The sequence below is a fragment of the Prunus avium genome, chromosome 8 (genome assembly GCF_965620075.1).
Source record: "Prunus avium chromosome 8, drPruAviu1.hap1.1, whole genome shotgun sequence".
Taxonomy (NCBI): Eukaryota; Viridiplantae; Streptophyta; class Magnoliopsida; order Rosales; family Rosaceae; genus Prunus; species Prunus avium.
The window spans coordinates 35,541,296-35,568,114 of record NC_142291.1 but is presented as its reverse complement, the minus strand read 5'-3'; the positions used below and the strand labels follow the sequence as shown (position 1 = coordinate 35,568,114).

The 26,819-nt window shown below is 38.0% G+C and overlaps 8 protein-coding genes across 13 annotated transcripts; 3 read left to right on the top strand and 5 right to left on the bottom strand.

The window, feature by feature from the left end:
* Positions 1-121: 121 nt before the first annotated feature.
* Positions 122-768, top strand: LOC148292648 (uncharacterized). The gene has a single exon (XM_088245143.1). The coding sequence runs from the start codon at positions 286-288 to the stop codon at positions 574-576; it is 291 nt and encodes a 96-aa protein (XP_088101269.1). The 5' UTR covers positions 122-285; the 3' UTR covers positions 577-768.
* Positions 769-795: 27 nt separating this feature from the next.
* Positions 796-3,981, bottom strand: LOC110758800 (embryonic stem cell-specific 5-hydroxymethylcytosine-binding protein). Its single transcript, XM_021960720.2, has 8 exons — positions 3,796-3,981; positions 3,473-3,629; positions 3,241-3,326; positions 2,975-3,087; positions 2,695-2,760; positions 2,315-2,424; positions 2,142-2,207; positions 796-1,515 (listed from the first exon to the last, which is right to left on the bottom strand). Exons 1-8 carry the CDS (start codon positions 3,888-3,890, stop codon positions 1,111-1,113), a joined length of 1,098 nt encoding a protein of 365 aa, XP_021816412.1. The 5' UTR covers positions 3,891-3,981; the 3' UTR covers positions 796-1,110.
* A 1,203-nt stretch (positions 3,982-5,184) lies between these two features.
* LOC110758795 (uncharacterized) lies at positions 5,185-7,721 on the top strand. Its single transcript, XM_021960710.2, has 5 exons — positions 5,185-5,533; positions 5,655-5,815; positions 5,989-6,019; positions 6,615-6,714; positions 7,267-7,721. Exons 1-5 carry the CDS (start codon positions 5,222-5,224, stop codon positions 7,374-7,376), a joined length of 714 nt encoding a protein of 237 aa, XP_021816402.1. The 5' UTR covers positions 5,185-5,221; the 3' UTR covers positions 7,377-7,721.
* Positions 7,722-7,988: 267 nt separating this feature from the next.
* AUG3 (HAUS augmin-like complex subunit) lies at positions 7,989-14,587 on the top strand. 4 transcript variants are annotated; one of them, XM_021960762.2, is made up of 18 exons: positions 7,989-8,388; positions 8,503-8,539; positions 8,624-8,727; positions 8,882-9,077; positions 9,543-9,609; positions 9,799-9,914; positions 10,457-10,541; positions 10,703-10,760; positions 11,310-11,441; positions 11,557-11,626; positions 12,030-12,087; positions 12,204-12,259; positions 12,514-12,666; positions 13,006-13,117; positions 13,219-13,360; positions 13,605-13,680; positions 13,764-13,859; positions 14,226-14,587. In XM_021960762.2, the coding sequence occupies exons 1-18, from the start codon at positions 8,213-8,215 to the stop codon at positions 14,355-14,357; spliced, it is 1,866 nt and encodes a 621-aa protein (XP_021816454.2). In that variant the 5' UTR covers positions 7,989-8,212; the 3' UTR covers positions 14,358-14,587. The 4 variants fall into 4 exon arrangements, with proteins under 4 accessions (XP_021816454.2, XP_021816456.2, XP_021816455.2 ...); XM_021960764.2 differs by having other exon boundaries at positions 7,990-8,388; positions 9,811-9,914; XM_021960763.2 differs by having other exon boundaries at positions 7,990-8,388; positions 10,706-10,760.
* A 55-nt stretch (positions 14,588-14,642) lies between these two features.
* LOC110758822 (F-box protein At2g26160-like) lies at positions 14,643-16,381 on the bottom strand. Its single transcript, XM_021960747.2, has one exon. The coding sequence runs from the start codon at positions 16,357-16,359 to the stop codon at positions 15,199-15,201; it is 1,161 nt and encodes a 386-aa protein (XP_021816439.2). The 5' UTR covers positions 16,360-16,381; the 3' UTR covers positions 14,643-15,198.
* A 494-nt stretch (positions 16,382-16,875) lies between these two features.
* Positions 16,876-19,547, bottom strand: LOC110758840 (putative F-box protein At3g25750). Of its 2 annotated transcripts, none has more exons than XM_021960771.2 (2): positions 19,267-19,547; positions 16,876-19,060 (listed from the first exon to the last, which is right to left on the bottom strand). In XM_021960771.2, the coding sequence occupies exon 2, from the start codon at positions 19,028-19,030 to the stop codon at positions 17,777-17,779; it is 1,254 nt and encodes a 417-aa protein (XP_021816463.2). In that variant the 5' UTR covers positions 19,031-19,060; positions 19,267-19,547; the 3' UTR covers positions 16,876-17,776. The 2 variants fall into 2 exon arrangements, with proteins under 2 accessions (XP_021816463.2, XP_021816462.2); XM_021960770.2 differs by having other exon boundaries at positions 16,878-19,091.
* A 2,643-nt stretch (positions 19,548-22,190) lies between these two features.
* On the bottom strand, positions 22,191-23,763 carry LOC110758796 (uncharacterized). 2 transcript variants are annotated; one of them, XM_088246253.1, is made up of 3 exons: positions 23,558-23,763; positions 22,839-23,225; positions 22,191-22,451 (listed from the first exon to the last, which is right to left on the bottom strand). In XM_088246253.1, the coding sequence occupies exons 1-2, from the start codon at positions 23,611-23,613 to the stop codon at positions 22,847-22,849; spliced, it is 435 nt and encodes a 144-aa protein (XP_088102379.1). In that variant the 5' UTR covers positions 23,614-23,763; the 3' UTR covers positions 22,191-22,451; positions 22,839-22,846. The 2 variants fall into 2 exon arrangements, with proteins under 2 accessions (XP_088102379.1, XP_021816403.1); XM_021960711.2 differs by lacking the exon at positions 22,191-22,451 and having other exon boundaries at positions 22,767-23,225.
* Positions 23,764-25,121: 1,358 nt separating this feature from the next.
* Positions 25,122-26,551, bottom strand: LOC110758829 (pathogenic type III effector avirulence factor Avr AvrRpt-cleavage: cleavage site protein). Its single transcript, XM_021960757.2, has 4 exons — positions 26,226-26,551; positions 25,899-26,111; positions 25,616-25,783; positions 25,122-25,462 (listed from the first exon to the last, which is right to left on the bottom strand). The coding sequence occupies exons 1-4, from the start codon at positions 26,232-26,234 to the stop codon at positions 25,409-25,411; spliced, it is 444 nt and encodes a 147-aa protein (XP_021816449.2). The 5' UTR covers positions 26,235-26,551; the 3' UTR covers positions 25,122-25,408.
* Positions 26,552-26,819: the final 268 nt, after the last annotated feature.

The window sequence follows — 26,819 nt, the reverse complement described above, 5'->3', positions numbered from 1 at the left end:
CACCTACAAAGTGCTTTTAAACTGATTGTCTTTTGAACATAAAAAAAGTGCTAATCATACCTCCCACAACCCTAACTATATAATAGAATATAAAAAAATCATCCCTAGGGTACCACTTTATTCCACTCTAGCATCAGGCCATAAAAAATCATGATTGTGATAATTGCTGCCATTATCACTATCATCATCACCACCCACAGTACATCTTTAACACACTCTATATAAGTAATTAGGAGTGAGCATCCCAAAACACTTAGCATAAATATATAATCACAACACTAGGGGATGTTGAGGAGAGGTAGTATTGCCATATGTTTATCAAATTCCACCATGTTGGTCGGCTGGTGCCGGCCACGGAGGCGGCTGAGAAGGCGGAGAGGGAGCACGATATGGCTAGGAAATAAGCGCCGCGGGTTCTGCCTAGGGTCACGGCCGGCGCTACAATGGGGGGCCGTGGTCGGCCCTATAAGGATGCTGAAGAAGATGTTCATGGATATGGTACCTAATGAAAGGTGGATAGAAGCTTACAATTGGTCTGTGCCATTTTTACGTCCTCAAATATTTCCTCTTTGTTAGTTGCCGCTAACTGCAACTTCTTTTTCGCTTGTTTTTCATTTCTTCTTATTGAAATCTGTAAGGAGCGGCCAGCAACAGAAAGCTCTTCTTTATTGAAAAGACAGATTTCTTTGTTTATAATGAGTTACCATCAAAGAAAATCAAATATTGGAAGTTGAATGTGTGTAATATTGCCCAAGCTTTAAAATTGAAATCAGGCTTTGATATTTACTGAAAATCTAACAGAAGGGGTCACCAAGATCTTTATGTTTACAAGAAACTAGTACAAATGGAGTGACCACCATATTTAACAAAGATCCTAAATCTTGGATTTCAGTAAAATCAGATATTCGGATACACTACATATACAGAAATGATAGCTACACTTCCTAGCCACAAAAATAGAGAGGGGGGGATCTGGCAGACTACAGGACCGTAGATTGATTGCAAAACAGAAAACTTCATTTCTGTCTTCCTACGAATCAAAATTATCAACCCGTGTCCATATAAACATGTGGTGTGTACTAAGGAAATCTGAAGTTCATGCAAACAAAACTAGCTTTTTCCGAAGTACGAAAATAGGGTAGGTTGCTTGTCAAGAGAACTCTTCGGGTTAACCTTCTTCTTTGCTGGGCTAGCTGATATCTCACTAGTTTCATAAGCAACTGGCTTAGAGTCAGCCGAAAACTCTTCATAGTCTCGCTTTGTTTGGCCCTTAGATGCACCCTCTTGAGATAATGTAGAGACACTACACTTTGAATCATTTTCACATTTTTCTGTAGAGGCTGGTTGTTCTGTTTTCTCTTTGCTTTCAGGTTCTTCCTTCACACGTTTTGGCAAATCATTCTTCACAGATAAGTCGTAAAAACTTGCGTCCTTTGGGTTTAATTCTTCTTTTTTGGTTCCTTTCGACATGAAAAACTTTGTGATTGAATTATTCCCCTCTGTCTTCAGCTGTATCTGCAGAATAATAATACAATCAGTAACTAGCTGTATTGTAACCTTTAGTAAGCAATCATGAACTTGACACATTTTTACCCGCTCAACCCCACCCTAGCTAAAGAAGGGAAATCCCAAATCCTCCGAAAACCTAATGAATACAGAATTTGGTCCTACAAATCTAAAGTGACAATCAAGACACAAGACACATTACCAAACCATAAAACTGGATATAATTAACAAAAAGTTACTCCATAGAAAGCATCATTTTGTTAATTGTATGGACCACTAAACCACGCAACACATGATGAGAGGGGAAACAAGTAAAAAAATGCCAGTCTCTAACAAGTTGTTACAACTTGGGTGGGGAATGTTACAGCAGGATTCCGTTGTTAGGAAAGTTTTCCATGAGACCACCTAGACACCTTTAACTTGTCACTTCCATAAAGTTTCCATCTCAAATGGAACACTAACTAATGGAAGAAACAAAAGTGTAAGAATCATTTCCTCTGATTCAAAGTTGCCAGTCAAAATTTCTCAGTTTACCCCGACATAGAGATCTTGGTGAAGATTATTGGGTTTAAATCCCTCCTATTGTCCAAATGATAAGCATCATATATGTAAAAGAAAACACAAAACTGTCACACCTCATTGATGCACTCTGGTCCATCAAAAGACACCTTGCCCATTGCTGGTGTCACCGGGTACCATACCTGGTGATTAAAAAATTTCCAATAAATGCACTTTGAATGTTTCACACTCATCAATACTAAATAGTAAATGTTAGGCCTCTCATTTGTAAAGTTCAACAACCACTTACCAAATCTGGACCTTCATATGGTTTAAGTAATGAATCAAAATTGGAAGTTGAAGAACAACTTAGCCATGAGTCGGTAGATCCCTTGTCACCCAAAATAACAGGCATCCTGTCTGTAATGATAAATTAATACTACACAACTTTGGCAAAGAGTGCCACAACAGGAACGCACAAATTAACTAGTGGGAGCAAAGGATTCCACTTAACACTCTTAACAAGTTAGGGGAGCCAAAGAAATGTAAATACAAAAGTACAAATTATCAGATAAACTGATATAAAAGAAATTATAGATCAATAAAGTAATGCATAACCTATAGCAGTATCCAGACATATTACAGTATTAGAAAATAAATTATAGATCAATAAAACTGAGCAGGACTCACCATGCAGCCACCCTAGAGCTGAAGATGAAGACGTTGTAATGATAGTGAAGGTGTAAAGTTTCTCGCCTGCAGGGTAACATACAGTGGATATATCATTGCCTAGATATAAACAAACTTCATTTCAACACATATTGATGAACAAATTTCAGATAAAATTAATTTTAATGAAATTTAATATCACCTAGACCAAAACAAATACAAACATAACAGCAAAACAAATTAACAGAAGTTGTGGTGGTGGGGAGGGGAGTTTAATAACAAAATGTTTGTCACTATCTACCTTCAGAGTTCTCCCAAGAATCATAAAGAGCAGCAAACAGAAGCGGTCGGCCGTCATTAAAGTGGACATAGTAAGGCTGCTTTTTAGAACCATCTTTTTTCCATTCATAAAATCTGGCCAATGCCAAATAAATAAATTATAAATTTAAAAAAAAAAACAAAAACGCTTCAAGCATTGAATAGAAAGAATGAAAAGGAAAGATTCACAGAGTCCTCCAACACGACAAAAATTGAAAAGATGTCAATCATTCATAGCACAAAACATACCCTTCAACTGCAATGAGGCAGCGGTTTTTAGGAACTAGACGTCGAAAAGAGGCCTTTTCGCAAATGGACTCAGACCTAGCATTAAACTGCAATTTTTTTTTCAAACACATATCACATCTCAACGCAATCCAAGCTTACTTATATGGAAAATCAAGATTGAAATTTTAAGAAAGACAACAAATTTAAACTACCATCACTGGAAAGCATCAACCACAAATGTAACTGCTATTACCATCTTATAGTGATCGGGCTTCTCGGTTTTCTTGGTGAAACTAGGGATCAGCCCCCATTTCATACAGTGAACAACAACGCCGTCGCCGTCTGCTCCGTCTTCTCTACGAACAACAGGCAAATTCGACCCCGGCGACGCATTGAACAGCGGGCGAAACCTAAGCACACACCAAAAAATTCGTTCCAATCAGTAAGATTAAGCAATCAATGAGACCATAACAGGCAAGGAAATCTGTTTGGTTGCTAGGAAAGTAGGAGAAAAGTAAAGTTCGAATTGGAAATTAATAAAGGAAAAAAATAGGAGGAGTTTTGAGTTTTGCTCACCGGTCCATGTTAACAGTACGGACGGGGCCATGGCTGCGGTGGCAAGCCCTAGGGATGTCGTCGGCTCTGAGAGTACAGCGAGCCCTCCCACACATTTTCTCCAAGAAACTGAACCAGGGCGGGAAGCGAGTGTTCTGTGCGCGGTGACTTTTTCTCTGTATCGCACTATAGCTATTAGCCTATTGCTGGAGTAACTGGGGACCGTTGGATATCAACTGAGTTCGAGATTCGAGTTCCTCCTCCCATCCCCTGGCAGTTTTCGCGGTTTCCAAATGTTTGATGCTCTGATTTAGACACGTGTAATGGATCGTTACGACTTTCGAAACATTTGTAGTTGGGCTGGGTAGGGGTTACTGTCTTTTTCCAGCCCAAATGGGTCTATATTACCGCCGCTCGGCTATACTCGATGTTTCTAATTTTTTTTAAAGGAATAGTCATATAGCCGCTCGGATATACTTGGTTATTTGAATTTTTTTTAAAGAAATAGTATAGCCACGCGGAATAGCCAATCACTTGCATACCTCATGTAGAATATGTTTGTTTTGCCAGCTCCTGTTGGAGCACAAATCTGCAAGTAAATGGAAATCACATTCAAGCATAACATATCAGCACTTTCACTGCAATGGAAAATGCGCAAATTATTATGGCTAGTTTATACAAATGATGGAACTACAAATGGCTAGTTTCACTGCAATGGAGATTCCATATGTTTTTCTTTTATGAAGAAAGGGGGAAAACCCCCAGACACCAAACCCCAACGAAACATCAAGCAACAGAGCCCAGGAACCCAAGCCAGGCAGGACTCTCCTGTCTCCTCAAAAAAGCAGCAGCACAGATCCAAGTTGTGACTCCAAGTAGCCAAACAATCAGCTACAGAATTCCTCTATCTATATATATGCTGAAGCTTAATCCTTCCAAAGAAATTCATGAGCCTTTTACAGCTACTAACTGATTCTATATGTTGCTGATGAATTACTCGGTTTTTTCAAATTGTTTTTTAAGAAATCGTATAGCCACTGGGCTATACTCGGTTTTTTGAAATTGTTTTTTTTTAAGAAATCGTATAGCCGGGCGCTATACTGGGTATTTCTAATTATTTTTAAAGAAATAGTATATCCGCGCGGCTATACAAATTTTTCCAAATCTTTTAAAAACAAATAGTATAGCCGTTCGGCTATACTCAGTTTTTAATGTTTTTTCGAAGAGATAATACGGCTATACTCCGCCTTAATTGTTTTTTAAAAATTAGTATAGCCGCTCGGCTATACCCGGGGTTCCTAATTTTTAACAAGGAATAGTATAGCCGAGCGGCTAGACCCGGTTTTTTTCTAATTTTTTTGTTTTGTCGAACCGGGTTTCCCTCATATTACTAGTACTGCCACTGTTAACAATACTCGGCACCAAAGCCGCGAACTGTGCTTCCCAAATGCTCTCCCTCGCAAAACGACTCAAGAACTCACCTTCATGCTTCCAGGCCGCCGTCAACCAAATCCGGTGGGTCCGGACCGAGTCCGGCCCGTCCCGGCGCCGTCAAAGGCACAAGTCTCCCGCCCTGGCTATGAGGAAGTCGGAGGAGAAGTCCGAGTGGTGGATAGTCGACGGCGAAATCCACGAGATCGGCGATCACGTGCCTCCACGTGAGCGGTTCGTCATTCCCAGAGATAACATCCCCAACAAGCGTCGAAAGCAGCTCAGAGAACAGTTCATGCGCCGCACTCGCCTTGTTCTCAAGGAAACGGTCAGTTCAGAATCAGATTAGAGCTTTCGGTTTTTTTTTTTCTCTTTCACAAATTGTGTGGTTTGGAAATTGGGTTGTTTGGTATTTTTGTAAATATGGTTTTACTCTTTTACATTGAAAGGAACATGAACCTTGGTGCAAAAGGTACATGGAACTCTACCAGGAGCTTCGAGAAAATTGGGAGAGGCTGTATTGGGACGAGGGTTACTCCAAAAAAATTGCCATGGACCATGCGAATTACGACTCTGCTGAAGATGATGACCATGATTTCTCTCCGTACAGGTGTTTCTGCTTGACTAATTTCTGGGATTGTTTTCAGTATTTCAAGAATTAATATGAAAGAAGAGAAGTTAATTGAAAATCCAAACTGATTTATTTGTGTAAAATCTCACTTTCCATTGTGTTGTATTATGACATCCAGGCCCTGATTTTACTCTGTTTTGCTTGTGTTTCAGGAGCAAGCGGTCCCATAGCGAGCCATTCAAGGTACGAATTTGATACAATCAGTTTTGGACCTGATAAATAGATCTGAAGATAGTTACATAATTACATGGGTTCTCTGTGCACCTACACCTGAATAATTACACGTCAGGAATAATAAGTAGGCAGCCCCACATTTCACGTAGTTTTCCATTATCAGCAGAGTTCTATACATTCATATAACCTGCAATCCTGAACCTAATATATTGTTTGTATTATCTTCAAAAGTTTCTTCTTTGTGTTGTTGTGAATGTGATTGTTTCTCTCTGTCCGCTTGCTGTAAATGAAGCCATTCCAAGCAAACTTTGTAACCAAAGTAAATAGGATTTTGTAATCGAATAGCCCGTTCAATTCATTTGATCAGTCACCTAGTTGCCTGTTAACTCTTGTACTTCATCATGTCACGGTTCTCTAGATTCCTTGTCATGCTCTTGATTATTGATGTGACACCATGATTTGTTTTTGGTGTAAGATACCCTGTAGCCATGGTACTACTTACTATACAAGAGGGTTGCTTGTGATATCTCTTGCTTTAGATCTATTTGAGTACTTTGGTCCTTTGGTTATGACTCTTCACTCAACTGACTTGATTTTGTTGCAGGACAATAGTTTCGGAAACAGGCAAGGCGATACCTGGGAAAAGGTCAACCAGATCCGAGATAAGTTCGAGTATGACAGAGAAAGGAGAATGAGAGAGAAAGGTCAGTTGAACGTAGTTTGACAAGTTTTGTGTTGTGAACTTTTGCTTTTGTGATTTGGTTTTCGGATTAAAGTTGGCCTGTTGTACTACAGTAGTTGAAGAATGCTCTTTTACAGATTCTCTATCAATATCTTTGATTGTAGATTGAGCATGGTTAGATTATTTGGTATTCATTAGTTGGATTCTCCAGGTCTATACTCGAGTCTTTTTTAGATTTCTTTTTTTGAAAGGGCTATAGAACTTCAAAAATTATGTTGATTGACAATTTAGTGTGCTAAGAATTCCAGATTTTGACTATTGATCCATTCTACATATTGTAGCCACTAGAGAGCTCACTATTCACATTTCTATTTCTTGCAATTTGAGAAAGATGGTCATATGAACATACAATTTGCAAACTGTGTAAAAGGATGATGTATTTCAAATTGACATTTAAATATGCCCTAGATATGCTAATCTTCTTTTTCCTCATTTCTTTTTCTGTTCAATAATTTCAGTTGGAAAATTGTCTAAAGTGTGCAGTTCTCATTAGTTTCATGTATTTGAGTTGCAGCATTTGCACCCATGTCTGGAGAACGTGCTTCTTCTAACTTCCATGATATGAACTCCCGGAGACAGCCATTTGACACCCACAGATACTTCCCAGATAATGAAAGAGAGTGAAGAACTGCAAATGGGGTCTATGCACTTGTATATGTATCACGACTCACGAGAGGCTCGGAATGGTGCTCCATTTCCATTTCATCTCTTCCTCAACCGTCACTGTGACACTTCTGACATCTATCCTACTATTGACACCAGGCAGCTTAATCTTGTAACCGTTGGCATTTTTGAATTGACTGATATTGTGCTTCCAAAATGCATAGTAATTTTGTGATTTTGAGCAAAATGTCAGGAGAAGCGTAGGGGTTTAGGCTTCAGAACCACGAGTGTTGCTTGACATTGTCATATGTTATGCAATATACATGGGACTGTTATAAACGTTTTAACAAAATCTTTTGATGATGCTATTGTTTGTATTGTAGCCATATAAATTTTTTGTATGATCGGCTTTATTTTAATTGGAAACATTATATTTTAAGTGAGAACAGCAATTTTAATTTACGAATTTGCATAATTAAGATTGATTTGATCATATAATTACGAAGTTTGTAAATCTGCCCAGCAGTTAAAACTTTCATCTCAATTCAAAACGAAGCGAAAAGGACAGGTTTGTCCACAACGTACAACTAACAGAAGCACGTAGTACTCATCATCCGCCGAAATAACAAAACGCAATCGTAAACGGCAAAAGAAAACTTTGAATTAATTTTGAGGCAAAACAAAGGAGACGACGTCAATTTGCAAAGGCCGGCGCCAAAACGTCCCAAACTTCACTCTCTCTCTCTCTCTGTCGCTGACAAAATTTTGAAATTGAAAGCTGAAAAATCACAAGATCTGATTCCGAGGGACCGCCATTGGCGACAGAAGAAGAGCAAAGATAAGATAACGATCGGGAAATGAGCGGGGCGACTCTGTGCGCTCTGTTGGGTGAATTAGGGTACGAAGGGGCTGATGCATTGGACCCTGACAGCTTCGAATGGCCCTTCCAATACGATGACGCACGACCCATCCTCGACTGGATCTGCTCCAGCCTTCGACCCTCCAACGTTCTCTCTCTCCCCGAGCTCTCACAGTTACTCTCTCTTTCTCTCTCTTTCTCCCTCCCAATTTTGCTGTCATTTGGTTGAATTTTAGATTTTGTAATTTATTATTAAGCGAAAATTTGTATTTGTTTTTTCTTGTTTAGGTACGAGCAGTTTCTACAGGAAGGGAAGCTATTGGAGGTAGAAAATTACCATGGTTGAGTTTTCATATGTTGTGTTCAAACTTCATAAGTATATATGCATTGATACTTGGTGACTTTACAGGGGGAAGATTTGGACTTTGCTTATGATAGCATTTCAGCTTTTGCTTCCAGGCCAGATAACCAGGAGGCAGTTTTCGCAGCCGAGGAGGGACTCAAAGATATCCGGTACCATACGTTTACCACACCGTGTTCGCATTTATTTGTGATGCATTAGTTAATATGTATCTTCTGGCCTATATATGAGGAAGATGATATTTTGGTGTGATAAATCACTGCGGTATCCTGCTCCCGCTACTTATGGATTTCTTTTCTTCCTTAGGGATGCAACTCAGGCATATAAAGCTGAAGCTCTACAGTTGCAGAGACAGCTTAGGCACTTGCATTCTCAATTCGACATGCTTACTGGTCAGGCTTCTGCTTTGATCCAAGGGAGACGGGCTCGAGTTGCTGCAACATCTACTGTCAATGGGCATCTGGCAACTATAGATGATAGCCTTTCTGCAAGAAATTTGCAGGTATATTAGGGAAAAAAAGTATTCGGAATGGATTGTCATTTTCTTGACTATGTTGGAAAAGGAATACTTTTGACATCGGTTGTGTTGCAAATTGAGGACAATGGTTATTGATAAGTTTGATGCATATAGTTTTTCCAATATTATCAATATGTTTGATTGGGTTTGGTTTTCCATATATATATACATATATTATAGAACCATTCACATGTGAATGTCCATTGGTGAGCATGTGAGTGATCGTTCATATGCCCACTGAAATTTCCGCACGCTGACGTCTGCAGTTGAACCTGCATCTATGTACACACACATGCACACAGGCGTATGTGTGTGAGATCGATACAAGCTCATAAAAGTATTAGTTTGATGCATGGATTTTAATTAATTTTTCGAAGAGAAAAGTACTCGTAGAAATATATTGCTACGTAAAAATTCCAGAATTTTTTTAATTCTTTCATTGTATTCTAGATGAATGCAGTTCTTGGAAGGATGGCTTCTACAGCACAAGAGTTGGCTCATTATCATTCTGGAGACGGTATTATTCTTTTACCTTATAGTACTTGTATTATTCTGCATGTACTATTTGAATAATCATGCACAACTGAAGGAAGAATCCAAGATTTTTTTTTTCTTTGAAAAGAAGGAAGAATCCAAGAGCACTTTTCTGCTTACAAATTCAAGAATCAAGATCACTTTTCTGCTTCCGCCTGATGATTAGTTTTAGCGCTACTTGCAGGGGATGGCATCTATTTAGCTTACTCAGACTTTCATCCATACTTAATTGGAGATTCATCTTGTATCAAGGAGTTAAATCAGTGGTTTGCTAAGCAGTTGGATACGGTGTGTATTCCCTCCTTTAAGGCATTGCTAATCTTAATTACTGATGATGTATGAGTGTGCATCTTTTTTCTTTTCCAGCTTAAAGCATTGCTAATCTAATTGGTGATGGATCAGTGTATCAGTGTTGCTTTCAATTAGGACAAAACTTTAGCAATTGTTGTTGCAACTTACTTTTCAGATATCCATTAAAACTTTGTGCCAGCTGTTATTTCTAGAATCCTCTGCATTGGGAAGTAGACTATAAACTCTCTTCCAGTTTTCCAGTCTTTTGTGAATAATTTCAAAATTGCTATTTATATACAGAGTTCTAGTATTCATATTTCAAAGTAGCTCATCTCATGGAATTATATCTTTGTTAGTATTGCTAATCTTCTGGACGAGTTCTTAAAACCTCGTCTCTTGTAGATTTCTTCCTATCTCTTAGGTTGTATCTATTTTGTTTTCTCCAGTTTTACTCTTGCGTTCTCCCCAGTTTTTCTCTTGCACCTTTAAAAAAGAATACTTACTAAAAGATCAAAAGTCTTACTGTGTGAAATGAACAGGGACCTTTTCGTTTAGTTGCTGAAGAGGGCAAGTCTAAGTGTTCGTGGGTGAGTCTTGAAGACATCTCAAATATCATCGTAAGAGGTAATATTTCCTGTTGCTTTTCCAGCTTTATTTTCACGCTTTTATTTTTTCTCTTCTCTCCCCATTATCTAGAGTTGCCTAGGTATCCAGATATCTTATGACGTTTTAACTTATATAAAGTAGCAAATATCGACTCCTTTTATTTGGCGTGTTGATTGCAGCAGATTTAGAAAAATCCCATCATCAGCGTGTCTCTGAGTTGCAACGGCTTCGTTCAATGTAAGTAACATTTTTCCACTATTCACAGAGTTTCTAACTTATATTAATTGATATGTATGATACCTACTTATTTGTTCAGAGAGGTCTCAGATTCACTACATCCTCTATAAGAAATTAGAACAATGGCTGTTATCGTTTACTTTGATCCCATTTGTTGATAAAAAAATTTAGAAAGAAGGTACAAGAAGTTGACAGTTTGATTTTCATAATCAGAGTTAGAGGGCATATTCTAGTCGTTAATTATTTTACTCTTCTGAGACTTGAGAGGTACAACTTTTTTATGTATTTATTCTATTTTATCTTTCTCCAACACATTCCTTGATGTGATGTGGTATTTGATAATTCAACCCTACTTTTGTTGTTTGGATTATTTTTTCTATTTCTGGTTGATTAGGTTTTAAGCCTTTCTTGGAAAACATGAGATCAATAATTTTTAGAGGAGCTGCAGTTTGATTTTTTCTCGTGGTCAGGTCATGCTGACAATGTTGTTTTTGATAATTTTAAAATGCCTGCCGTTGGACTTAATTGTAACTGTTGAATTATGAGCAGTTTTGGGACAAGTGAAAGACAATGGGTGGAAGCCCAAGTTGAGAATGCTAAACAGCAAGCGATTCTAATGGTGCTTAAATCTCAAGTATCATCAGATGAAGCGCACATTCATCTTGATCTTCATTCCCTTAGGTACAATGCAGTTTTACTCGTCAATTCATTATGCTTTGTAGTAGACTTTTAAGTTTCTTATCATCAACATTTCACAATATTTTTGGAATAAAGAGTATCTAATATATGTGCACAGGAGAAAGCATTCGGAACTTGTTGGAGAACTATCAAATTCTTATCACAAGGAAGAGAAGTTGTTATCTGAGGTTTGTTAAGTTTACTACGTTTTACCTGCTATATCCGAATTTCCAAAATCTTCTGCGGACAAGTTGAATTCCAACTTTAGTCATAGGGAGGAGTCACATAAGGAAAGTATCATGGCAATGCTACCTGCTAATCACGTTGCTTGTATTTATTCTTTTATGTATTCCTCCTGGAGCTTATGAACTGCTCAATTTAAGCATTTAAAATTTCCTTCCATTGTTTTGTCCTTTCTCCTCTTCTGAGGTTCTCTATATGCTTTTTATTCTTGGGGTGTGGAGTGCATATTTTGATACTCTTAGAAGATTCTTCTTTCCAATGTGCTTCTTTCTGCCTTCAAAATGCTTCATTTCATTGATTTAGTTTGAGTGTATAATCTTAGACTTACTGTGTATTTCTTTTTTTAAGACTATTCCGGATCTTTGTTGGGAGCTGGCTCAACTCCAAGACACGTATATATTGCAAGGTATTATTTGTAACTACACCATTCTAGAAGTGCAGAGTGAAACACCATCAAATTATTTGTCTTTATTGCCTAGAAATCTCTTTTTTGCTAATGTGATCTGATTTATCAATTTGTAGGTGATTATGACTTAAAGGTCATGCGACAAGAATATTATATTAACCGGCAGAAAGCGGTATGGTTAGCTACCTGTCTTTTTGTTTTTGTTTTTGTTTTAATGTGATTTTGTAGATGTTTGTTTGATCCAAAGGTCTGGCTTTGAAAATAATTGATTGCAGTATGTGAAGCAATTATATGAGAACGGTGTTCAGTTTCATAATTAATTTTTGCACTAGTTGTGTTAGCACAATTAAAAGAGCAATGAGTTCATATCACAAAGCTTCCTGATCTTCTGGACTAACATTTCTTTGTTTCAATTTCTCTTGGCAGTTTATAAATCATCTTGTTAATCAGCTTGCAAGGCATCAGTTCTTAAAAATAGCTTGTCAGCTGGAAAAGAAAAACATGCTCGGAGCATACTCCTTGCTTAAAGTTATTGAATCAGAGGTGCAAGCCTACCTGTCAGCAACAAAAGGCCGTGTGGTATATATTAATCCATCTATCACCTTTATAAATTATTCTCTCTTATCTCTTAGATTTTAGTTATTTTCCCACTATATCTCCTCTCTTCCTTCTTAATCACTGAAGGAATTGAAGCAAATAGTTTATTTGTCATAAGATCATGCATTTTACTGTTAAATGAAATTCTAGATGCACCCAAAACTTAAGTGATAAGACATCTTAATGGAATACTGTTATGAATTTGCTCAGAACTGGGTAGTGATTTTGCTTCATATTATTTGGGAAACCTTGTGGCATGCTTCAATCCTTCATTTTTTTCCCCTAATAATGGCTGATGATGTTCCTTTGTTATCATTATAGGGTCGTTGCCTGGCACTAATTCAAGCTGCATCTGACGTACAAGAACAGGGAGGAGTGGATGATCAGGATCACTTTTTGCATGGTGTCAGAGATCTTTTAAGTATCCATTCAAGTAATGACAGCACATTAAATTTGGATAAACATAAACGTTTGTTAGATTTTCTATTAATCCTATTGCTCCTTTTTATTTTGCTTATCTGCACTTTTCATTAGATGCTCAAGTTGGGCTATCAACATATGTATCAGCTCCGGGTATTGTTCAGCAGATAACTAGTCTTCATTCAGACTTGATGACCCTTCAGTCTGATCTTGAGAACTCTCTTCCAGAGGACAGAAATAGATGTGTCAATGAGCTGTGAGTTACTCCAGTTTTTCTTAATCATCAAGAGTATTAGTCTAACAGTTATTGACTGGGCTCATAAATAGCATGTGAAAATGAATTAACATACCTTGTATTGTCTGGAGTACATTTCAATACTCTTTCTGGCTGCCAATTTTGTCTGCTTTGTGCACAGAAGTATCTATGATGAATTTGTGTGTGTTGTTCTTCATCCCTTTTTTTATGGGAAAGCATCTCATTTCTTTGTCATTTGTATTAGGTGCACTCTAATTCAAAGTTTGCAGCAATTGCTATTTGCATCTTCAACAACCGCACAACCAATACTGACCCCTCGGGTATGACCTCACCATTACACTTATATTTTCTGTTCTTGCCTTTGTTCCTATGCGAAGGTTATATCTTTTTCTTTTTCTTCCAGCCATTGATGAAAGAGCTTGATGAAATGGAGAAGATAAATGCAAAACTCTCCGCTGCAGTTGAAGAGGTGACACTGGAGCATCGCAAGAAAAATGAGGTGAGCTTTGTTTATATGTTTCTCTCTGTCTGTCTCCTGATTGGATATGATTTTGCACTGTGAGCACAAATAAGGTCTTGCTGTAGGCTTTCAAGATCAAGACTCGGTGTTAAATGTGGTGAAAACATACAAACACGTACATGATAAGAATTTGGCTACTTTTACACACAAATTAACGAAGTTATCTTTCTAGTTGCTCCCTAACTAATATTCTATTTAAGTTATACAACTGAATTAGCAACAGATTTGAAAATCGCGGTCAGACACAGACGCATTGATTGGTTTAATTTAACTCTTTCCGGACCTTGATCCTGTTATCGGTGATATAAACTACTCACATGTAATGTAATGGTATATGACATGCAGATTGTAAAACATCACGCCAAGGAAATCGGGCTTCAACGGGGTGTCTTTGTTGATTTCTTCTGTAATCCTGAGCGTCTGAGGAGTCAAGTTCGGGAGCTAACTGCACGTGTCAGAGCTTTGCAGGTTTCATAATTCTTGTATATGTACATATATATACACATTGTCTCTGCCTGTGTGTGTGTGAGAGAGAGATAGAGTGGTTGGTGCCTCTGTCCTCAAATCCATTATTCCATGCCTATGAATGTGTGATCGTGCATTTTTTTTCTTCTTGTTCAACATTAACGATGCGCCTTTTCTCTTGTTCATACCAGTTAGATTAAGCTAAAAAATAATAAAAGAAACGAACCCAAAGAAAAAAAAAATACCCCTTTCAGCCATAGCTAAGAATAATTTACCGTGTAAGGTTGGATTTGAGAATTAGTTTCGACATTTTGTCAATGAAATGGCTGACCATGAATATTATTGGGTTGGAAATGTACGAGGTTTGATAGTCTGATGCTAAATTGTTCAGAGAATTAGAAATCAAGCCAGGTATGAATATTGAATTGTGTTTTCATTAACGATGCACTTCTCTTGTTAACACATCAGTTCAAATATCAGTTTCAATTGTTACAAGAGGGTTTATTTTTTGGTTGAATTGTTACAAGAGGGTAGCAGTTATAATACTAGGCAAGAATTTTGAGGTGTTTGGTGTAACATTTTGGAATTCCAATGTTGTACTTCAAATAACTACAACCGTTAAAATTTAGGAATATAGCTAAAAAGGAAAGAAGTAGCCAAATAATTAAATCAGTTAAGTTAAACAAACGAACAAATAAACAAATACAAGGAGAACAAGAAAAATGAAAAGAAAATATGCGACAAACCTATCATAATCCTAACTCATTTCAACACCTTCCCTCGCCCATTCAGACAAACCCAAGGCTTGAGGATTTACAACTTTATTCCTAAGAGTTGCCAGAGGATTTCTCCTTTAGGAACTCGGTTGAATCCAGAAACACGGTGTGCCAAAGGTAGGGAATTTTGCTTCTTTCAAAGCAAAACTAGGGGAGCCAAAGTGCTGCTCAAATCTTCCGTCTTCCATATGAAAAATACCCATATTTATGTTCTCTTCTGAACGTACGAGCCAATCACCCCGCTCGGGATATATGTACTGGCGATATATACATGAAAAAAAGTATATGCAATTCGGCTTGCATCCAGAGTAGTCCGAGGCCATAACAGAGAATGAAGAATTATTATCACCCAAAAATAGGGTTCTGTTACCCAAGTCCTTCACTACCGATTTTGAGGGCCTCTTCCCATCCCTCAAAACCTTAGAAACCCTAAACCTAGGAGCTTGTCGGTATATATCTCCGTAAGAGAAAACTACTAATAAGTCCCCTGCTGATTCCACCATATATGTCTTTGTGCCAAAAGAACCATGTACATGTCGACGTAGTGGCCCTTGAACAACCACCCTTGTCTTTGCTTGCTTAGGGTTTTCAATGTCGAAAACCAAAACCCCATTATAGCACATGGCATAAAATCGTCCCTTATAACAAGTTATATCCAGTGGATGTTCCTCTAAAACCATACTTGTCCAATATTTATGTTCTCTTGGTTTGCAAAATGCCAAATGTTCATGGTCATAAAGAACCATGATTGCAAAATCTGATGTCCAAGAAGGGTTTGATGATAAGACAAATTTCTTTACCGTATGAAAATGTGACATGTTTGTCGGTGAAAGTCGTCCATCAGAATCTCTAAAATCAGGCAACTTTATTTGGGCACGATTGAAAGGATGCAACAGAGTAAATTTCAAACCTTCTAAAGTGATCAGCCATCCTGAACAATAACACAATAGTTTGCCCTCGGCTTCTGGCAGATTGACCTTCTGAACCTTATCTTTTGTGAAGCTGTAGAACTCACGGATGGCAGCTCCATCTTCCCCTGGGAGCATAAGGAATGGATGTGATAATCGACCAGTAAAGTTTTCCTTCGTAGCGACCGATCTCCATGGTTTGCAAACCGCACCAAAAGCAGCAAAATCCTCCATGAAAGCTATCCGGTTGGCGATGAAGATAACAAGTTCTTGAGGAAGATCAGACCAGTCAGCCCCCATCAGGGTTTTTCTTTTTCGGTTACAGGCCATCTTCAAAACTTACCAATTTCCCTCCACAACTCACTGTTTATTGAAAACGTGGTGTACTTACAAAGAGAAGGCTTAATGGAGCACTACGTGTAGAAGAGAGAAGAGAGGCTTGCAACGCAAGAGTTTGGCCGATTTATGTTTATATATGATGCTGCTGGCCGATTTATGTTTATCAAGAATTCTATAGCGAGGGCTTTGGTGAAGTAGTCTTATAGGCCCATCCTCTCGTGTTCGGGTCAGATGTGTTTGTGGGTCCAGCCCGATTGTGAAAGGGTGCGTCACATGAGAAATATATATATATATATATATATATATATATATATATTTTACACAAACGATATTTTTTGAACTCAGATACATATTTTTTAAGTGGAAGAATAAAAAAGGGTGACTTTTATTCCTTTTCACACAAAAACGCACAGTTTCAATAAAGAAACAGGTGAAAAAGGCGGCATCTTTTTACACAAATGCAGAGGACGCGAGGTTGCAGGCAAAAATGGAACAAAAGGCAGACCTCTGGAGCATTTCAGCGAATGTGTTATTGTGCTTTCATTAACGATGCACTTTTCTCTGGTTCATACCCGTTAGAATATCAGTTTCAACTGTTACAAGAGGGTAGCAAATATAATACAAAGCAAGAATTTTTGAGCTGTTTGGTGTAACTTTTTGGAATTCCATTGATATTCTTTTTTTGTTGTTGATGAAATAAGGGGGGGGAAACCCCAAAAAGACACAACTAACTGACTAATACAAATCAAACGAGGCCTAGCAAGGGTTTAGCAAGGCCTAACATATCATCCACCAAGAATGAGGTAACCCAGGCAGCAGCATCATCAAAATAGCAAACTCCTAGGTCTAAATTGGAGCTCCAGTTAGCCATACAATCTGCTACAAAATTCTGTTCTCTGTAAACATAAGCAAGGTGACAGTTGCCAATACGCCTCACAAGAACACAACAGCTATCCACCAACACAGCAAGAGGGTGACAATTCAATGTACCAATTTGCTGAACAAGAGACAGCAATCGCAGCATCCATCTCAACAAGAAGATTAGAGATACCTTTGTCCAAGGCCAACTTAAGCCCAAAATATAATCCCCAAACCTCAACCTCCAAAATCTGGCCTTGACCCAAGTTCACAGCAAAGCCAGCAATCCAATCACCAGAGGAATCGCGAATAACCCCTCCTGCTCCAATAAGACCTGAGGCACTCTTCCTAGAGCCATCCACATTCAGTTTAAATTGGCCCAAGTTCAGGAGGGTTCCAAGCAAAAAAAAGGCCAGCACTCTATCAGCCTCCTTACCAGAATCACTATTAGCCTTAATCCAATCAGAAGCAGCAGAATTCCATTGATATTCTTCATTACAAAGAGAAAGTAACTTCTAAAAATAAAAAAAATCCTCCTTCGCCATTTGGACTAAACCCAAGGGCTTAAGCACATTCGACTTTGTTTTTTCCTGTAACTCCCGGTGACTTTGTTGGTAGTTGGTGCAAAGCAAGAATTTCCCTCTAAAAATTTCGGTTGAATCCACAAACACGGTGTCCCAAAGGTAGGGAAACTTCTTTGTTCCCAATAAAAGTGTTCCTGAATTCTTCCATTTTTCATATGAAAAATACCAATATCTATGTTCTCTCTTGAAGGTAAGAGATAGTTATGAGGCTGCTGGGAATATATGTACTGCTGAGATATGTATGAGAAAAAGTATATGCAATTCGGCTCGCATCCAGAGTAGTCCGAGGCCAAAACAGAGAATGAAGTATTATTATCACCCAAAAATAGGGTTCTATTACCCAAGTCCTTCACTTCCGAGTCTAACTGCCAATTGCCATCCCTCAAAGGCACCTTGAAAACCCTAAACTTAGGAGCTGTTTCGTAACCTTCTTCATGAGCCGAAACTACTAATAAGTCCCCTGCTGACTCCACCAAATACTTCACTCTACCAGGAGAAATATGTACAAGTAGTTCCCTTGGCATCCGTGGAACAAGAACCTCAGTTTTTGCTTCCTTAGTAGGGTTTTCAATGTCGAAAACCGAAACCCTCCCATTATGGCTCACGGCATAAAATCGTCCCTTGTAACAAGTTATGTCAACTGGATGTGAACCTAAATCCATACTTGTCCAATATCGATCCTGTCTTGGTTTGCAAAATGCCAATTGTTTACAGTCATAAAGAAGCATGATTGTATAATCTGATGTCCAAGCAGGGTTTGATGAGAGGACAAATTTCTTTGTGGCATGAAAATCTGTCATGCTTACTGGTGAAAGTTTTGCACTAGAATCTGTAAAACCAGGCAACTTAATTTGTGAACGATTTAAAGGATGCAGCAGATTAAATTGCAAACCTTGTAAAGTGATGAGCCATCCTGAACAAGAACAACATACTTTGCCCTCAGCTTCTGGCAGATTGAGATCGCGAACCTTACAGTCTGTGAAGCTGTAAATCTTACGCATGGCAGCTCCATGTTCCTGTGGGAGCATAAGAAATGGGCCTTGATGTTTTAATCGACTGGTAAAGTTTTCCTTGGCCGCGGCTGATCTCCATGATTTGCAGACAAAACCAAAAGCAATAAAATCCTCCAAGAAAGCTATCTGTTTGGCAATGGAGACGACAAGTTCTTGAGGAAGACCCGACCAGTCAGCCACCGTGGTTTTCAGGTTACAGGCCATCATCAAAGTTTGTCGATTCCCCTACACAACTCTCTGCTTATGAAAACGTGAATGTGAATTGGGGCTACAAAGAAAAGGAAAAACAAAAGGATTTTGAGAATCGAATCAAGATGGCAAAAGAAAATCAAATTCGTCGAAAAAGGAAAATTTGAGAGGTTGTCCTATATCAGATCCACTGCAATACAAGATAATATTGGAAAACCCATCATTAGAAGAAAACCCTAAGAACCAAATCTTACTTGTTCTTTAATGAGAGAGAGGCATAGAGACGGCACGAGAGAGAAATGAAGATGGTGGTGGTGATGCGAATGACGACTAGGGTTGCCTTGGATTGTCTCAGAGAGAGAGAGAGAGAGAGTGGCTGTCTGAGTTGGGGATTAGATGAGATTGGGGTTGGAGTGGTGGTGGTAGGTGGCTCTGGGTTGGTTGTTGGTTGTGGTCTGATGGTAAATTGGGGGAGGAGGAGAGGACGAGAGTGAGAGGGAGACGAAGAAAATTTTTTTGATTGTTTTTTTCATTTTTCAATATCTTATTTTTTGGATTAATTTATTCAAAAGTTCTTAAGTAATTATATAATTTAATTCTATTTTTTTTTTCTAAATAGGAATTTAATTCTGATTTCTATAATATTTTGCATATTTTTATTATTTTATTAACATTTTAGTCCAGATGGATGGTTTTTCAAATTTTTTAAAAAGAAATCGTATTGCCTGGCGGCTATACTCTATTTTTAAATTTTAGGAATAGTACCGCCGCGCGGCTATACTCGGTTTTTTATTTTTTCAAAGAAATAGTACCGCCGGGCGGCTATACTCATTTTTATTTTGTCAAAGAAATAGTATATTTTTTAATTATTTTAAATGAAATAGTCTAGCCAAGCGGCCATACGCCTTTATTTATTTTTTCAAAGAAATAGTACAGCCGAATGGCTATACTCCTTTTTTTTTATAAAAGAAATAGTATAGCCGCCACGCGGCTTTACTCGGTTCGGTTTTTTAATTATTTTTTGAAGAAATAGTAGAGCCGTGCGGCTATACTAATTTTTTTATAAAGAAATCGTATAGACGTGCGGCTATACTCGATTTTTCAAATTTTTTCAAGCAATAATATAGCCGCGTGGCAATACTCGATTTTTCCTAATATTTTTAAAAGGAATAGTATAGCTGATCAGTTATACTCGGTTTTTTATCAAGTGTTTCTACTTGACTAATTTCTGGGATTGTTTTCAGTATTTCAAGAATTAATATGAAAGAAGAGAAGTTAATTGAAAATTCCAACTGGTTTATTTGTGTAAAATCTCACTTTCCATAGTGTTGATTTTACTCTGTTTTGCTTATGTTTCAGGAGCAAGCGGTCCCATAACGAGCCATTCAAGGTACGAATTTGATACAATCAGTTTTGGACCTGATAGATAGATGATATAGCTCTGAAGATAGTTACATAATTACAAGGGTTCTCTGTGCACCTACATAGTTTTCCATTATCAGCCGAGTTCTATACATTCATATAACCTGAAATCCTGAACCTAATATCCTGTAATTTGTATTATCTTCAAAAGTTTCTTCTTTGTGTTGTTGTGAATGTGATTGTTTCAAAAGACATGAAATACTATTTGCAAAAGTTTCTGAAACAATTGAAAAACTGGAGGAATAACAAAACCTAACAGATTATAATCAACTTGCTCAGCCATTGTGAAAGGAAGTTTTTCATTGCAAGTTCTTCCGGAGGCAGCCCTGCCGAATCTGGTAGGAACATAAACAAATTCAAACGTGCTTAAGCTGACTAAGTGATGACGTTTTGTTACATCTTGTCCTAATTTATTCCCTCTGTCCCTCTCCCGACTTGGTCTAATCCTGGTTAGACTTTGTTCTTTCTTCTAACTTTGTTGGTAGAATTGCCATACTAGAAACTCGGTTGAATCCACAAATGCGGTAGCCAACTCCTTAGGCTTTCTCTCAAAGCAAGAGTACGGGACCCCAAATGTTCCTGAATTGTTCCATCTTTCATATTATAAATACCATAATATGAATACAAAAAAGAAAAGTATATGCAATTGGGCTTGCATCCGTAGTCCGAGGCGACAACAGAGATTGAACCACTATGATTACCCACAAATAGGGTTCTATTACCCAAGTCCTTCACTTCCAAGTCTGAGTGCCAATAGCCATCCCTCAAAGGCACCTTGAAAACCCTAAACCCACGGCTTGAAGGGTCTCCCTCTTTGGAATAAAATATAACCAGTAATAAGTCCCCTGCTGATTCAGCCATAAATGAATGTCTAACAAAAGGCCAAAGGCCCCACGGAACAACAACGTTTGCCTTTGCTTGCTTAGGGTTTTCAGTGTCGCAAACCCAAATGCCATCATTGTTCATGGCATAAAATCGTCCCTTATAACAAATTATGTCCCATATATATTCCTCAAAAACTATACTTGTCCAATATTTATGTTCCCTTGGTTTGCAAAATGCCAATTTTTGAAAGTCATATTGACCAATGATTGTATAATCTGATGTCCAAGAAGGGCTTGATGATAAGACAAATCTGATAAAGGGTACCCTGCATCTTAAAACCTGGCAAGACGAATCTCTAAAACCTGGCAACTTAATTTGGGAATGATTTAAAGGATGCAACAGATTCAATTCCTCCAAACCTCGTCGTGAAGTGAACAGCCATCCTAAACAAGAACAGATTATTTGGACCCCACCTTCTGGCAGTTTGAACTTGAGAATCTTATCTCTTGTTAAGCTGTAAAACTCAAGCATGCCAACTGCATCTTTCTTACGGAACATAAGGAATGGGACGTGATGTGTCAATCGACTGGTGAAGATTTCCTTGGTGGCGGCTGATCTCCATGATTTGCAAACCGCACCAAAAGCAGTAAAATCCTCCATCAAAACTATCCGGTTGGCAATGGAGATAACAAGTTCTTGAGGAAGATCCGACCAGTCAGTCAACGTCAAGGTTTTTCTTGACATCATGAAAACTGACGCAACAAGATACAGGGGAATAGGGAGATAACCCTAATGTAACAATGTCGGAATTCACCAGAAAATTGAGTAAAACTCAAAGATATTTGATTGATAATAAGATAGATAATGCAGGATGCTCCAACGCATTCCTTTTATACAATAGAAACTCTAGACTTGCTAGGAAAGCTAATGAGAAACCCTAGACTTGCTAGGAAAGCTAATTAGAAAATAAAAAGGAAAATAATAGTTTCCCAAAATATTCTTTTTGAAACGATAGGTCATGGGCCCAATTCTGAGCTCAGAGCCCATACTTAGACAGATTGGGCTTTGCTGCTGTAACGACGTGCGTGCTTATCCAACTGTTCTTTAATCAACTCAGCCACAGATTGGGCTTTGCTGCTGTGACGACGTGCGTGCCTTTCCAACTGTTCCTTAATCAACTCAGCCACGTGTTCTACATAAAAAAAAAAAACTTATCAATTTTCCAGCAGAGCTCACTGTGTATTGAAAACGTGAGCACTACATGTAGAAGAGAGGCTTAGGTAAGTGAGCAACGCAAGAGTTTTGCCGATTTTATGTTTATATATATATATATATATACTTTCCCACTGCCCACGCCTAATTCTTTTTGTTGGTTCCTTCTGGGGTTTATTTCTTAGGAATTTTCTCGTGGGTGGGGCCCGTGTAGTAGAGAATTGCGTACACCTAATTGTAAGAGTCCTATTGTTGGAGGGTGGCTCAGAAGGAAAACAAAATACATGAAACACTATTTGCAAAACTTTCTAAAACTATTGTCATTTACAAATTACAACAACTAGAGGAACCATAAATAAAACCTTACAGAACAGATTAATTAACTTGCTCAGCCATTGTGAGAGAAAGGTTTTCATGGCAACTTCTTGCAGAGGCAGCCCTGCCGAATCTAGATAGCTTCGGCTGTTTCTCAACCACATCATGAAGACCATTCTTGGCATTGGCATTGAAGTTTGCTTCGCATTGCAGCTTTGATCTGCTACGACTGTCTTGTACCGACCACGCAACGCTGATCCGATGCAGGTGGCACCTAAACGAACCTGCGTGGTTGGTCGGAGCACATATGCAAGTCTTGTTGGGAGTGGCATTTTTAGCTGGTTTGCCTTCTGCCATGTTCTTCCTTGCAATCTTCTTTTGTATTGCCTTGGCTAATTCATCTTCTTCATGAGGCAGAGTACCCTTGGTTTTGTTAAGCCTGGTAATAGTAAATCATACACATGACATGTGGGAATTGGGATTTATCCATGACAAGAATAACAAGTATGCATAATTGTTAGACTAATTAACCTGTAAATCCATCATCCATAGATGGGATCATAAAAATTACAACTTTCAAAAATTGAAAGCGATGCAGTTCTGATTGAATCTTTTCTTACACTAATCACAGAAACAGAGCAAAATTTATTTATTTATTTATTTATAATTTTTTGGTCAGCACAGAACAGAGCAACTTAATTAAGAGGTGGATGCAAATACCCATCAAAATTACAGAAAAAAAAAAAGGACACAAAAATAGCAACAACATACCAAAGAGTGATGGATTTGGAGTCGATGTTTTGCAAATTCTTCACCTCAGCCAGCATTGTTATTGCATCAAATTGAATTGAATTTGGAAAGATCAAGACTTTTTCTTCAAAACCCCAAGAAAGATTTCAAAGACGGATCTCACTAAAAATCCCTCAAGGATAAGATTTGTAGAAGACATTAGGCTAGGCCTTGTCATAGAGATGGGATTTCTGAATTGCATCAGAGGATATGGATTGGGTTTCTGGAAAGAGCATGGAGAGAGTGTGTGATGAGCCAATCAGAGAGCAACACGATCATGCATGCAAAGCAGAGAGACGTAACACATGTTTGCCTCACAAGGCTCTCATTTGGAATATAGTCAAAAATCACATTGGAATGGTCCAATAGCAACTCTTCAGAAATTAATAATATTAATGTGGCCCACAAGATATGTTAATCTACTAGATTATGCTCTAATTGTTTATATCATATCACCCCTCCCTCGATTTCCCATTGCTGACAAAGATATGTCAACATAAACCTCCATGTTTAGAGCCGTTGGGTTGCTAAGATTTTGAACTAAAACAATGACATCTGCCTATCATGTGTATGTTTAAGTTTGTTGGGGTGGTTAATTAGTTTACCCCAGGTTGACCAATACTATTGTTTTAAGAGTGTAGTCCCATAATTCTCTACATGTAATTGACAATGTGTATCGCCAACAAAACATAACGACATGTTATCGATACATTTTTGACAATATCGATAGTCTTTCATTCTTTAATACTAAAAACAAGGCTACCTAATTGTCTCTGTTTTTCTTTTCACACATTCAGATGCAAGGTCTACTTTTATAATTTGGAGAGTTAATCTTTTTATCTCCATCCCCACATGCCTCCTACTTTAGAAAAGAAATAAAGCAGCCATGATGAGAAGATCACGCCTATCTAATCTATTCATCCAAAACAAAATCACATATAAAATTGTCTACATCAAATAATTTCATGGCCATTTCAATTTCCCACACCTAAAGTATATCCCAGTTACGTGTATTGGGTATCTTTTGTATCATCAATCACTGTTCTGGGTGGGTGTTATATAGTGCCTCCTATTTTTCTTTTTCTTTTCTTTTCCTTTTCCTTTTCCTTTTCCTTTTATCATCGAAATGAAATATTCAATACCCCACATGTGATCCCTTTTCTCCTTTGCAAAAGTCTTTGCATCCAAACACACCCTTCACTAACCCCCCTTTTTTTTCATGAGATGGAATATTCAAATATTAAACCCCACATATCTGACCAAAAAACAAATTAAACCCCACATTAAAAACAACCCCTTTTTTGCCCTTTTACAACCAGTTATAAAATTGAGTTGCAAATTCCAACACTGTTCTCTTGCCTCCTTTCCTTTCACAATGAAATTTATACTAAATATTTCACCCAAAAAAAATATTATACTACATAATATGTATATTGCTTGCCTCATTCTCGGTAAAGAGAAACACACACAAAAAATCAAAAAATTATGCACACATATCACAATACTACTGACAGTAAGGTAAGAGCTTTTACATAGTAGAGAAGTATTTTCTAAAAAGATATTTAGATTAAATAATCGAAAAAAACAAAGTTACAAACTCCCCAAATCCACCGCCGAGGAGAAAGACAAAATAATCCCTCAGTAGTTACTAAATATGAACCCACCCTCTCCTCATACTCACATCACGTGAATGAGGAATTCTCAGACAAACTCTATATATATGTTCATAATATTAAGGTACAAACACTTTTACATAAAACACTAGACCACTTTACTTTTTTTTTTCTCCCTCATATATTCACTAATAAGTCTGATGTAAACTTGTTCATTGCTTCACGCAACACATGTTGGCAGCAAGCAGCTTGAAAAGAAGCCAAACCCTCTCTTCTGCAACCAAAAAGTTGAAGAAAAAAGAAAGATTTATTGTAAGTGAAGGTCAAAAAGAGGTTGGAACAAAAGTTGACTGATAGGCAATTTGATTCAGAGGCACATGAATTTTTCTCAAAAGGGAAGAGACTTATTATAAATTTGGAGCTTTACCTTTCTGGTCTTAGCATAGAGAGACTCTGGTGAGATTTTGTACAAGTCTTCATCCACAGGCTTGGGGGTAGGCCTGTGCCTGGGAGGAGGGCTTGGTGGCTCCTTCACATCACTCACCACCCAACTTTGCTCTTTTGCTTCTTTCACATTTGACTGACGACTTTTGTTCTGCAATTTGTCACCAACATATGATTTTATAATCAATGTGCCATTTTTTAAGCAAAATTTGGACTTGGAAAAACAAGTGGTGGATAAATAAAAAAGGGAGGGATTTGAAGTTTACCCTTCTGCGAGGAACAACAATCATGGCAGGTGTGACGACATCGTTCTCATACAAATCACCAGCAACATATAAATCACGATCCTCATCAGAGTAACTGGTGTAGCGCAGAAGCCCAGCTTGCGTAGCTGACTCAAAGCACTGAGTAAATGGGAGGTCTTGGTTCCAATCCCAGCTCCCAAAGGCTGGCACTTGGCTTCTCATCATCCTAAAGTCCTGAAATTTACAGAAACCCACAAGGTCAAATGAGATGATAATAAACAAGAAGAAGATCAAACCCCAAAAGGGTAATGAAATTTGCAAGTAGCATAATGGGAAAACAGGGCTTACTTGATCCATTTGAGCTTAAATTTCGCAACGTTGAAGAAACAGAAGATTTATGACCTCAGAGCCTCAAAGGGTTTTCAAAATGCGTTGTCTTTCTCTGCCTCTTTCTCTTCTCTTCCTTTTCTTTGCTGTGAATGTAAGCGTGGGTTTATGATAACCTATTTAAAAGAAAAGATGGGGGGAGAGAGAGAGAGAGAGGCAATAAAGTAGGGGTATGGGGATCCAAAGGCAGAGCAAAATACACAAATAGTACAGGGCACTGGTAAAAAAATGAAAGTAAAGTTAACCCAATAGAGAGAATGGATAGATAACGAAGTTTCACAGGAGCAGACAGAGAGACAGAGAGGTAATGTATGAGAGTAATGGTGGTAAGCTTTACCCTGTTTTGATTTCTTTTTAAATTCTGCCCTCTTTAACTTTTCTCAGGGCTATGCTTTGCTTTGCCTAGTTTGTCTCTGCTCTCATCTGATGCATATTCCAAAGCCTGATAAAGGGTCTTTGCTTCTGTTTTTAGTTTTCACTTTTTTTTTTCAATCGGGTTGATTTGTTTAATCCCATGCCAATAGGCTTTGGGCACTCTGGCTTTTCTTTGTGTTT